At 38.3% G+C, this 14,581-nt stretch overlaps 1 protein-coding gene across 1 annotated transcript in view; it reads left to right on the top strand.

Moving 5' to 3' along the window:
- The first annotated feature begins 5,121 nt into the window (after positions 1–5,121).
- Positions 5,122–14,581, top strand: part of zbtb34 (zinc finger and BTB domain containing 34) — a 32,096-nt gene continuing 22,636 nt past the window's right edge. The window contains exon 1 of the mRNA XM_088994616.1: positions 5,122–5,306. Coding sequence (XP_088850742.1) covers positions 5,181–5,306 — 126 coding nt within the window. The 5' untranslated portion in view covers positions 5,122–5,180. The remainder of the gene's footprint in view (positions 5,307–14,581) is intronic.

The raw sequence follows: 14,581 nt of genomic DNA, 5'->3' as shown, positions 1-14,581 counted from the left end.
ACACACACACACACACACACACACACACACACACACACACACACACACACGCGCGCACACACAGACACACACACACACACACACACACACACACACACACACACACACACACACACACACAAAGCATATACAGTATTATTTTTTTCTCAATAACTAGTGTGTAGCAGAGCAGACCTCATCTACAGCATGTATTATTGATAGCAACAGGGGCAGGCTGGCCTTTGGAGGAGGCGGGGCTTTCGCTGGTGGGCTGCAAAAAAAGAGAGAAACACACAAATGCAAACTAAAACGCACATTCAACAACTGCACAACAGCAACGCTTCAAATAAGAAATGCTGAAAACAGTGCAAACACTGGAATGATGCAAACAAAAAACAATGTAGAAAAAAAACACAAATTGCTACATTCACGGCAACATAGGGGGGACAAATATCACAAACCACAAACAAATGCAAAAACAAATTCTGCAGAAATCCAAAACACATCAACTCAAAAAAGAAGGCAAGAATATAAAGGATGCATGTTCACATGTTCACACCACTCAATGGAAATTTGCCAGGCTGCAAAGACCGCAGAAGCAGTCCTGTGAGACCAGATCCTCTGGAAAGACCTGAGCCGGATTGCCTGATGAGTCGGCACTGTACAAACCAAAATCCAATGTAGTTGAGCCACGGTTTTAAAAATATACAAAAAAAACAATCAATGATTCGTAAATCACATTCACCATAGATAACCGAATACACTACTAAGACAAGATATTTCATGTCCAAATTGATAAACTATCTTGTTTTCAGCAAATAATAATTTACTTTGAATTCTATGGCTACAACACATTCCAAAATAGTTGGTACATGTGGCAAAAAAAGACTGCGAAAGTCGAATAATTCTCATCAAACACCTGTTTGGCATATTCCACGGGTGAACAGGTTAACTGGTACCTGGTGGGTGCAATTATTGGATCTAAAATGAGCTTTCCTGAATTGCTGAGTCATTCATAGGTAAAGCTGAGAATATGTTCACTATGGGTGTGCATGAACGTTTGCACATAGACACACACACAAACACACACACACAAATACGGGCGACACAGTGGTTAGTAACACTAACACACCAACGTCACAGTGCAGAAATAGATGGATCAATACCGGCAGCAGTCTTTCCTGTGTGCCAGTTTCATATTCACCCCATGTATGAACAGGTTTTCTCCGGGAGGTCTGTTTTCCGCCCACATTTCAAATACATGCATGGTAGATGTATGCATGGTAGATGAATACTCTAAATTGTCATTATGCATGAGTCTGAACATCAGAATTAGAATCAGAATCAGAACATCTACATGTGTTCTGCGATTGACTAAACCAGTTTGGTGTGTACCCCGCCTATTGCCCAAAGATTGCTGGTATTGGCTTTAGCACCCCCACAACCCTTGTGAGAACAAGCGGATTAGAAAATGAAATGTATATAATTAAGCAGAAATGTAAGAAATACTGTCATTAAACTGTTGGAATTTTTACTATGAACGTGTAGATTCATGGTAACCTCATAAAAATACTATTAAATCAACACAAAAATATTCAAGGTGACCTAAAAAGATGCGTACCCATGAACATTTTAATCGTGGCTTTGCTTAAAAAGCTATTTATTTCAAATTACAAGCACACATTATTCAGTTTATAGAAGACCATTCACCAGAGTTTCAACTATTTCTGTCAATTTTTAGTCAATTTATGGCTCTCCCAATATGTGTTCCAAATGTCCACCATTTCTTTGCCAGCAAACCTGTACCGCTCTGACAAAGTTGTCAATCACTTTGACACACTCCTCTTTCGGGAGAAAACGTTGCTGCAGTGAGGGACTCAGAAGGACGCATTTTTTGGGTCACCCTCCCGAAAGAGGAGTGTGCAAAAGTGATTGACACCTATGTCACAGGTTTGCTTGCAACAAAATGGTGGACGTTTGGAACACATCTTGGGAAAGCCATAAACTGACTAAAAATTGAGAGTAATAGCTGAAACTCTGGTGAATGGTCTTCCATAAACTGAATAATGTATGGTTTTAATTTGAAATAAATAGCTTTTTAATCAAAGCCACAATTGAAATTTTCATGGGTACGCAACTTTTTGGGTCACCATGTATTGCCTATGCAGCTCGCTACAGATACAGTATGCGGGCTCTGGCCAGTATGCTCTGACTAGCAGCTAGTGATACAATGATTGGCTAGTGACTATCCAATCATGTTACTAGCCAGGCATACGTCTGTGTAGGCTCTCAGTCATACAGGAGTTGTCCATCAAGGAAAAGGTTTCTTCAGCCATCGTACAGATGATGGCTGAAGAAACCTTTTTGAAGATGTCGGATGTATGCTTTGATAGGTCCCTGTGCACAGAGACGAATCAGAGCAGGGGATGGGCACAGGGACCTATATCACAGCAGAGGTCTGGCACAGCCACCTCTGTCCATTCGGGATATATGTTTTACCAGCACAACTTTAGTTCGCTGACGAAGCCCCTCGGATGAAGAGCAACAAAGTCCAACACCTTCAAAGAAGGTCCAGGTAGATTTCTGACCCTGGCAAGAAATTATGCCTGAAACGTGATTGGTTAACACATATAAACGCACCACAACAGGAGAAATGCAATGAAAAGAAACTGAAAGACAATTTGGAATTAGTAAATAAGAATTCATGGACAAAATTTAATTAACATCACCCTGTGATTCACATATTTTTAGGCAGGCAGAGAAGACCTTGTAGGCCCTGACAGTCCACCACTGTTATTGTGTGAATGTTCAGACTTTGAGACTTCATTTCGTAGATTCTATTGTTTTTCTCAGCCCAAACACTTGTTTCTTAAATAGCATTTTTTAATGAAAGCACTGATAAAATGGAGTAGTGTGAAAGCATGTACTGTACAAGAGTCCTTATGGACTTGGCTTCCATAAGCAGAGTAGGCATTGAAGGCCCGACTGCCCACCACTGGTATATATCAGCCGCCATCTAACATTACAATTGCCAAACCCAATTGATTTTAATACTACTACTACTACTACTACTACTACTACTACTACTACTACTACTACTACTACTACTAATAATAATAATAATAATAATAATAATAATAATAATAATAATAATAATAATAATAATAATAATAATAAGAAGAAGAAGAAGAAGAAGAAGAAGAAGAAGAAGAAGAAGAAGAAGAAGAAGAATACATTAAATTTCTAAGTGCTAATACATTGATTTCTCTCCGACAAAATGATATTTTGTGTTTGAATGGCAAAAAAACACCTTAAATGGTATACAGTTGTACATATAAGTCTGGACAAAGTGTCATATGGCGATTGCATCTGGAAGTATATAGTTTGACATTTTATGTAATGTGTATGTAATGTAATGTCTCTGAGTGATCCTCAAATGTTTGTCTGCATCATGTTGTCTTAACCATCAAAATGAAATGACACCAAAGGCCATCAGGACAGATTTTGCCGTGAAACGTAAACCGAACCAATTAAAAATACTGAGCTCATATACTCTCAGTGGTCCAGGAGTGAAGTTCCTTCTTTAAGAGTCTTTTTCTCCACACGGAGATTCTAGCATCAAGCATACACATCGTTTCATCACAAAATTAAGTTGTCATTAACAGTGGCAACGGAAGATGGCTGCCTTCTTGCTAATCAAATAAATAGCACATATGTAGTTGCATATTTCTTATACCTTGTAGTCAAGTTAGAATACAAGTTCATCGATACTCAACGCAATCAACTAAATCCAGTGTATCCTGGTGTCATACATTGAGAGTCCTCAATGTGTTTTATTTAGATTATAATGGTAACCAAAATCAGAAACAAACGGAAGACCATTGCGTTTTTGCGAATACAGTAATTGCCATAACATTAATTGAGACATTTTCAACTAAAAATGTGCAATTATCATACAAATGCGTTACATACGCACTGGCGTCTATTCCTTGCAGTATTAGATAGTCTCACCCGTTTGAACATTATTTTATTTTATATGATTTGTGACATGAACAACAGTGACTGACAAAATCCTTGAGTCACTGTTTTTGTTTTGGAGGTTAGGAAAGAACATGTTGTGTTTATCACATTGTAGTCTCTGGCGCCCCTTTGTGGAATTTCTACAGAAGACTTTTTTCGTGTCGCGTACATTTCAGAGCAGTATTCTAATCGTACTAATTATCTTCGATTACATATTATACAAGTATAACATCAAAGTTGAAAGATGACTGCTCTTAAACTCACCAAGACGCATCCATTGATGTTCATGATATTTTATTTGTTCGTGTATGTTTTAAGATGAAATATTTTTTAAATAATATTAAACATTACATCCATGTTAAATCTCACGATTTGGTCGGGAGACTCCCGACTTTGACCACAATACTCCCTATGATTTGTATGGTGAAACAAAAGAACATGTAAAAAAATACATGTTTACACTAATTGAATGTATAAATGAACAATGAAAGCATGTTTGTGTTTTATTTACTTTGAATGTACACTTTTGTAACGCTCAAATAATATTAACACGCAAAACACAGTCGCAAGTACGAAAATCTCCCGATTTCTGATGACTGAAACTTAACATGTATGGCTTTATTACATGCATAGCACTATTATATAAGACAACCACTGAAGATTTTCAGACAACCAATGTTGCACTAAATATGGACACATAATAAACAATACCTCAGATTATGTCATGGTTGTTACGGGCTCACGATGTCGTACGCACATCAATCAATCAATTAATTAATTAATAAGATTTGTTTAAGTACATGTTGGATAAGCATGTACACGAATAAACACACTGTTCGATATAGCTTTGTTATTAAATTAGCACTAAAAGTGTGCAACTGTCGTGCACACCATTTCATAATTTCACACAATGTCCATTGTGATTGTGAAATAAAAGTGGACTGCATAGAATGTTTTTTGCACACCACGAGTGCGACGAATGAGACAAGTACATTCGCATGGCCACTTTGTGGGTTGAGAACAAACTGGATCCCGCCTCATTTTCATTTATTATGGTGAGTACGACTCATAGTACGTGGATGATATGTAGCTATATATTACACTGGCATAAGCAAGGGAGGGGCCGCTGCAAAACTCGCCGATAGAATTAATGCAAAGAGCCAAAAGAACACTTCCTGTTGATGCAAAAAAAAAATTGCAGCAGCAACTGTCTGACACATCTGGACTGGAGAGGGGGGGAGGCCTGGCTGTGGCTGTTTGCGAAGTTGAAGGGGAATGGACAACGTTTAATGTCAATCTGCAGCGCGGTAAGTCTCCTTGTTTTAAACGTTCGCCATGCCAACGTGTGTTCAGATACACTTCGCCAATGGTGGAATGTGGTGCCAGCGTTTGCATGCTAGCGCGAGCTACCGTCGTTGGCTAACATGGGTTGATGGCTAACTCGGCTAGCCGTACAGCCACCTTCTCTGACAGCCGACATAATGCATCTGCGGAGCCATGTTTCGTGAAAATGTATACAAGGTCGTCAATCTTTTGTGCATTGTGTACAACGTGAACCGACTGTCTAGTGGTTTCACGCGGAGTGCACACCGCGGGGCTTGTGTATGTTTGTGAGTATCCGGTGGTTTTGCTTAAATGCTGGCTACATGTTAAGCTAGCTAATGGAGTTAGCAAATGTTAAAATGCTCTTGGTCGCGGTATGCCCCGGCCCTGTGAAGCGATGCACACAAACCACGGTGAAAAGATTTCGGAACACAACTGGTTGAGACGACCGACATTCGTGTCTTAGATTCGAATGAATTTAAAAATTGTTGCACTTATGCCTTAGATTTTTTTGTTACCCACACGTTGGATTATGACAATAAAAGTTTGACATGGCACATATGTGCATGCCTGTTGTTTCGACAGCCGGTTTCTCACATGTATGCAAAAAAACGTAGGCATAAAAATGTATCACTTTATAAGTTCAAACTGTCAGCACACATGTAGTAATCAGCCTATCACATTTTACATTGCAGTTATTTCGTTTATGTTGCACTGTTTAACCAGTAATACTCACTTCACTACCAGCAATTATGTATTTTCATGTTCCTGTACTTGTTATTGCAACGTTATGGCTAAAGTCAACTGAGTCCACCCAGAGCACCAGAGCATTAACTTTTAACTATTATTTTAGCAAGGATTTCCCATTAAATGATTTTAGACTTTTTAGGCCACACCATTTTCCTTAGCCTATTTGCATGAAGCCTAGAAAGTAATTCTAACTTATGACTGAATAATTAGCTATGTGAACAAGAATTCCCCAAAGTGGCAGTATATTGAAATGCAAAGCCTGGCAATATTGGACACTTAAATCTGAGTATTGTGCAAGAAGAATTACAAAAATCGTAATGTAGGGTTTTGAAAAATAAATGTTTGTGTGTGTGGGTGTGTGTGTGTGTGTGTGTGTGTTTGGTGGGGCGGTGGCATATCTTCGTTTCAGACAAATGTAACAATCTGGTAAAAAAGGTCTTCATGTTAAACAATATGACCAAATTATTTGTCAACTTATTTGGAATATCACTTTAAACATTTGTGTATTTGGCCATGCTTCATTAAATTCTGATCTTGTTTCTTTGGAAGATGTCCATTTAACGCAAAGGTGTCATACCCATTTTCGTCATGGGCCACATTATAGTTACCCATTTCCCCTAAAGTGCCATAATGACTTATTATGACGATATATATATATATATATATATATATATATATATATATATATATATATATATATATATATATATATATATATATATATATATATATATATATATACATACACACACACAGTAAAGTCTCGTCTCGTTATATCGATATCGGATATATTGATAGTCCCGGTTATATCGATACTATTTCTATGCACGCACGGAGAAAATTACATGCAAACAGGGTCGGATATATCGATAGTCCCGGTTATATCGATATTTTTTCGGACTCCCTTCAATATCGATATAACGAGACTTAACTGTATATATATATATATATATATATATATATATATATATATATATATATATATACAGTTAAGTCTCGTTATATATATATATATATACAGTTAAGTCTCGTTATATCGATATTCTCGGGATTCAGAAAAAATGTCGATATATCCATCCTGCGCCTAACTGCATTAAAGGGGAGGGGGGCAATATGTAAATGAGGGATCTTTGATATGTCATGTACATTTATCATTGGGTTCATGGATTGCGTATCTAGCATGCTTTTTGTACAGTAGTGAAGTGAAAAATAAACTTGTGCATCAAATAAAAATTTCTTTACACCTTTTAATGACTATTTCATTTCAAAAATGCAACCAATGCAAAAAAAAATCCTCATGTTGTTCTATTCACACGAAAGCACGGACGCCAGCATGTACAAACATATTAAAAACAGTGAATGTTGCAAGCGATAAAGATATCTGAATGCAACACAATTAAATACATGAATGAAAAACCAAAACTGCAACGTTTACATAACTTACGTTGATGAAGTATTCTGCTGCACATCAAACTCTTTCGCGATGAAGGATTTGCTTGTTGGATTGTCCTCCACAGCCACAATTGCCTTGTATGCTGTTCGGATATCATAATTGTTACGTTTACCCATGGTTTAAATTGGTGTTGAACAACAGTACTGTATATAAGCTCTGCTACGCCATTTCTTTATTGTGCTCGCATCAACAGGATAAACACGGAAGCTGGTCACGTGACTGGGGCTTGGGAGGACCCGACAACGGGGTTCGAGAGAGTGTCTGAATAGAATGGCTGAGCTGTGGCGTAACAGCAGCTCCTGTTTAGATCCGTATGTGATAACTGCTACGTTTTGTTATTAAAAAGACCGACCCGCTATAGCAGCAACTGTGCACATCATTTCCCATGCTGAGGGGCATTACAATAGGTTTCAGATGCTATTGCAGCAGTAATGAAAGATGTGAGCTCTGCTAAGATTTTTTTTATTGTGAGAGAAACACGGAAGCCGGTTACATGACTGGGGGATCTTTATTACAGTATGGCAGTACAGTCATTTTCAAAATCATCACGCTTCAGCAGACAAAACAATAAACATTGTTGCAAAAAACGGTTGCATTCATATACAGTACAGTACAGTGTACATGTACATAACACTGCAACAGGGAAACTGCAACGCTTACATCTTATTATGCAATTTAAAAAAAATCTTCAATCTTGTTCTGCTTCCCATTTTCACCTTTTAACACAAACGATTCAATCTTGTTTAACATTTCTAAAAAACCTGATGCATTTTCTCTGGATTGTAAGTAAGATTGTACGTCCGTAACACCTTGCAACGCTTGTGGCTTTGTTGGTTCTTCATCCTTGTCATTGTGGGAATCTTCTGGGGCATACTTGGCTTTAATTTTGTGTTGGATTCTCCTCATCAGCCACGATTGCCTTGTATTTCCTTCCGAGGTCACAATTCTTTCGTTTTGCTATGGTTGAAGACGGTAGCAATATGGCGTCTGCTCCACTGCAAGACACGGGAGCTGGTCACGTAACCAAGTCACGTGACTTGGTCACGTGACTAAGTTGACCAACGCCGCGACCGATACAGATTTCGATAATAGGGGTACTGTGTAGAACCCTCTAAGCCACAGGTGTCAAAGTCAAGGCCCGCGGGCCAAATCCGGCCCGCCACATCATTTCTTTTCGGCCCGCGAAAGCAAATCAAACTTGTTAAATTCCATGATGATTGCTAAAATCTGAGCCAAAAATTTCATATTTTTGGATGTCAACCACAATAAAAGTCATTATTCTTGACTTCAGATTTGAAAACGAGTTATTCATTAATTTGCTGTGTGCTCTATATGTAATATTTGAAGGGATTTAAACATTCTAATGGGTTCCCCAAATTCATAACGGCCCTCGAGAGGAAACCATAACTACAATGTGGCCCGCGGCAAAAAATGACTTTGACACCCCTGCCCTAAGCAAATATCGATTCACCTTATGTATCTTTTGTATCGATATAAACATAGCAAAATGGCAGGCGGGAGATGAAAAAGAGCACCGTCGTAACCGGTTTATCATAAAAACCACGAATCGTACTACACGGAACTAATTATACATAAAAGACTAGAAATGTGCACGGGAAATGCAAATAGTGTCGTAATAAGCAGTATTATCACTATAAATTTCTTCTTTTCCTTTCGGCTTTTCCCTTCAAGGGAATCAGTGTCCTCCATCTTTCGAGGTTTGATCCGCATGTTTTTTTTTGGCCAAGCTTTTACGTCGGATGCCCTTCCTGACACAACCCTCTGTATTTATCCGGGCTTGGGACCGGCACAAGAAGACTTATGTCCCTTTGTGGCTACAGAACAAGCAACTTGCTCAGTAAAAGACTCCCAAACACAAAATGGTCATCGGCACAGCAACATTGAAGAAGCAAAAACTATACTTACCATTTGATGACAATGGTCTGATAATGTGAAGAAAGAAATACTGTCGTTAAACTGTTTGAGTTCTTACCATCAATGTGTGGATTCATGATATGGGGTTAGAAGTCACTGTTTCACACCACAGAGAAGTAGATTGGCAAAGGATGGCGAAGCATCAATAATAACCTCGTCTTCTTCATTTCCTTTCGGCTTTTCCCTTCAAGGGGTCGCCACAGCAAATCAGTGTCCTCCATCCGAATATAAACGATGTCAATATAACGAGACTTTACTGTGTGTGTATATATACAGTAAAGTCTCGTTATATCGATATTGGATATATCGATAGTCCCGGTTATATCGATACTATTTCTATGCACGCACGGGGAAAATTACATGCAAACAGAGTCGGATATATCGATAGTCCCGGTTATATCGATATTTTTCGGACTCCCTTGAATATCGATATAACGAGACTTTACTGTGTATATATATATATATATATATATATATATATATATATATATATATATATATATATATATATATATATATATATATATATATATATATATATATATATATATATATATATATATACATATATATATATATATATATATATATATATATATATATATATATATATATATATATATATGTGTGTGTGTGTGTGTGTGTGTATATATATATATATATATATATATATATATATATATATATATATATATATATATATATGTATATATATGTATATATATATATATATATATATATATATATATATATATATATATATATATATATATATATATATATGTATAGTAAGTATCCAAATTCATATATATATATATGAAATTGGATACTTCCAAGTGTGAAGTAAGTGGATTCAAATTGAGTTACTGCGATATACAGATGTGGTCTTGATGGTTCACATTTGTTCTTGTCGGGACTTGCTGCACTGTACTGTATATATCACTTCACTTTAAGTGATTCGCTTTATCCTCATGATTGACGTGGGCGTGCCGGAGCCTATCCTAGCCGTCTCCAGGCAGTTGGTGGGGTACACCCGGAACTGGTTGCCAGCCAAAACCCAGGGTACACGTTGACGAATAACCATTTACACTCACAGTCACACCTTAGGACAATTTACAGTGTTCCATTAACCTGCCATGCATGCTTTTTGAATGTGGGAAGAAACCGCAGTACCTGGAGGAGAAAAAAAACACACACGGGCATGGGCAGATCATGTAAACTCCACACAGGAAGGTGGGGCATAATCTTTCATAATTTTGCTGCTTTAAATAGAAAATTCTGCCATTGTGAGACAAGTAAGATCAAGTAAGTAAGTAATTTTTTTTATATAATTTTATTTGAGGATTATGTAACTATTCAATCTAAATTCTGAACAAATTGATAAGAATGGTAATATTTAAAGGACAACCAACGTCACTTTTTTGTTTCTTAACTGACATCAGAAAAACATTTTATAGCATCTAAGATACCCAAAATACGCAGTATGATATTTTTATTCAAATGCAAAACACCAATAAAAAATGACTTAAAGTGTCCAAAATCTGCAAAAAATTGAGCTGCGACTTGGGCATTTTCAGAAAGTCCCCCCCCCCCCCCAGTTCGTGACGTCACGTCACGACGTCTTGCATTGCTGGAGAATCAAAACAATGGCTTCAGATTCAGAGAATATGCTTTCTTGTTACACATCCAGTTATAAATATGATTCAAATAGTTCTGAAGAGGAAAGCATACATGTTTGCAATTGATTAAAGAAGGCCTTCCGTGTCATTTTGAGGCATTTGGACTGCAATGTAGCGTCCCAGAAAAGAGGCAGAAAATGGCGACCAAGCTCCCTGTGAGGAATTAATCAGCCCGTTTCCACAGGCTGATAAATTCCTTATATGGAGTTTGGTCGCCCTCTTCTGGCTCTTTTTTGTGCAACATGACGTTTTCAGACCAAACAAGCGCAGCAAAATGCATCGACATGTTGGAAGGACTGCTACAATGTGTCTTTTTTTTCGGTTAGGGGCGTTCCTTCAGTGAAGTCACGTACGGACTCGTCACCGACTCAAAAACAAGACTTCCGGAATATTCAGCGCGAGTCTTAAAACGTACCTTTAAAGTAGTTGTAAAATTTCACCTGCATTTATACTCAGTTTCGCACAAGGTGCTTGTAACTTGTGCTCAGTGTCGGTGCTGTGTATATAGGCATATTTGACATACTGTACTGTAGGGCCATTGTCGTACTTCAAAATGAAAAACATGGCAACGTCGGTCACTGATCAGAAGACTTAAAGGACAACCGACGCCTCCGGACAAGTTGTGTCCATAATTTGTAAAATGGCTTCAAATGACTTCTAATGAGCGTATTTTACAAAGATTCCACCGCATATAGCTATATTTTACGTTTTAAGACTCGTGCTGAATATTCCGGAAGTGTTGTTTTTGAGTTGGTGACGAGTCCTCACCCTACGTCACTGAAGGAACGCCCCTGACCGAAAAAAGGACACATTGTAGCAGTCCTTCCATCACGTCGATGCATTTTGCTGTACTTGTTTGGTCTGAAAACGTCGTGCTGCACCAAAAAGAGGCAGAAGAGGGCGACAAAGCTCCATGTAAGGAATTTATCAGCCTGTGGAAACGTCCTGATTAATTCCTCACATGGAGCTTGGTCGCCATTTTCTGCCTCTTTTTTGGTGATACATTTCCCCCCAATGTAGCCTCAAAATGGCACGGAATAAATTATTTAATCAATTGCAAATATGTATGCTTTCCTCTTCAGAACTATTTGAATCATATTCATAACTGGATGTGTAACAAGAAAGAATATTCTCCGAATCTGAAGCCATTGTTTTGATTCTTGAGCAATGCAAGACGTCTCGGCGTGACGTCACGAACTGGGGGGTGGGGGGAACTTTCTGAAAATGCCCAATTCGCAGCTCAATTTTTTGCAGATTTTGGACACTTTAAGTCATTTTTATTGGTGTTTTGCATTTGACTAAAAATATCATACTGCATGTTTTCGGTATTTTAGATGCTATAAAACGTTTTTCTGATGTCAGTTAGGAAACCAAAAAGTGATGTCGGTTGTCCTTTAAACGTGGAATGTGGAATGAGTCCTCTTCCAAAACAGATGAGGGTTGTGGTGAAGTCTATTAATTATTTCTGATCAATGCGTCTTCATTTTATTTCCTTTGCACTACGTATTTATATTAACTGATTATTAATACTTCCAGGAATGCAAGACTTCGAGTTGCAGGAAGAATATACAGTAAAGTCTCGTTATATCGATACGCAAGGGAATCCGAAAAAATATCGATATAACCGGGACTATCGATATATCCGATCCTGTGGGGGGGGGGGGGTGCGTAAATGCGGCATCTTTGTTATGGCATGTAATTTCATCATTGGGTTCATGGATTGCGTATCTAACATGTTTTTTGTACAGTAGTGAAGTGAAAAATAAAGTTGTGCATAAAATAAAAACGTCTTTACACTTTTTAATGACTATTTCCTTTCAAAAATGCAACCAACCAATGCTAAATCGTCAAGTTCTATTCACACGAAGCCACGAACGCCAGCATGTACAATCATATGAAAAACAGTGATTGTTGCAAACAATAAAGATATCTGGATGCAACACAATTAAATACTGTACATGGATGAAAAACCAAAACTGCAACGTTTACATAACTTACGTGACGTTCGAGAGTGGCTGAATCGAATGCCGGCGCGCAGCTGTGACGTTACAACAGCTTTTTGACTGACTCAAGAAACACAAAAAGTGATGTTGGTTGCCCTTTAATGCACAGTATGGAATGTACAGTCATTTTCAAAATCATGACGCTTCAGCAGACAAAACAACAAACATTGTTGCAAAAAACGCTTGCATTCATGTAACAGTACATGTACATAACACTGCAATTAGTATGTATGTAAGCTATTTAAAAAAGTCATCAATCTTCTTCTGCTTCCCATTTTTATATTTTAATATGAACACTTCCATCTTGTTTAACGTTTCTAAAAAACCGGATGCATTTTCTATGGATTCAAAGAAAGATCGCGTGTCCGCAACCCCTTGCAACGCTTTTGTCGAAGTTGCAAAAGGTGTGCATTCAGTCGCTTCTTCTTCATCGTCATCAGCATCATCATCATCACGGGAATCTACTGTGGCATACTTGGCTTTGACCTCCGCTGCGATATCTGATGAGCTTGGGAATGTCGCAATGTCTTTGTCGACTGCGACATACGATGCAATGTCGGCGACTTTTAGCTTTTCAGCCAACACTGCAAGAGGAATGTTGTCGTCATCCTCTTCGTTAGCTGCAGATGTTTCCTCACTGCACCCTGGATTTTCAAATTTGCAGTGACGGAAGCAGTTCTTGATGGTGTTTTCGGACACCGTGCTCCACGCTTTGGAAATTGCTCTGATGGCATCCAAAACAGTCCATTGTTGAAGACACACGAGCAGCCGTCTGATACACACGAGCTGCCGTCTGAAAATGGCGTCTGCTCGGGAGAGCTGCTCACGTAACAAGACACGTGACCAAGTTGACCAATGGCGCGACGGATATATCGATGTAAACAACAAAAATGGCCGGCGGGGGATGAAAAGGAGCACCGTAATAACCGGATTATCGTAACAACCGGGTATCGTACTAAACGGTACTAATTATACATAAAAAGACTAGAAATGTGCAAGGGAAATGAAAATAATATCGTAATAAGCGGTACTATCGTTATAACCGATATCGATATAACGAGACTTTACTGTATTCTTTTAGTCAGCTTCTCACGTATGTTTAAAAACATCATTGAAAGATGATAACATGTTGGACGGGTTGTGGATGCTGCAGCTCTGAAGTTTTCGGTGGATCTGGGCTCTGGCATCCCTGTGTGGAGTTTGGATTAGTGGGTTTCCCCCAGGCACAACATCATGTTGTCTGTTTCTGAATGGGAGTTTTCGGAACCTCATGTTGTGTTTCAATTAGCGGCATGTGTCTGTTTTATAATGTGTTAATGTGTCCCAAGACCGGATAACTACAGAGGGTTGTGTCAGGAAGGGCATCTGACGTAAAAGCTTGGCCAAAACAAACATGCAAATCAAACCTCTGAAGATGGAGAACACTGATACGCTATGGC

This window comes from Hippocampus bargibanti, linkage group LG04 (assembly GCF_051943395.1).
Source record: "Hippocampus bargibanti isolate YZ-2025 linkage group LG04, ASM5194339v1, whole genome shotgun sequence".
Lineage (NCBI taxonomy): Eukaryota > Metazoa > Chordata > Actinopteri > Syngnathiformes > Syngnathidae > Hippocampus > Hippocampus bargibanti.
Note: the sequence above shows the minus strand (reverse complement) of the source record. Positions and strands in the feature narration are given on the sequence as shown.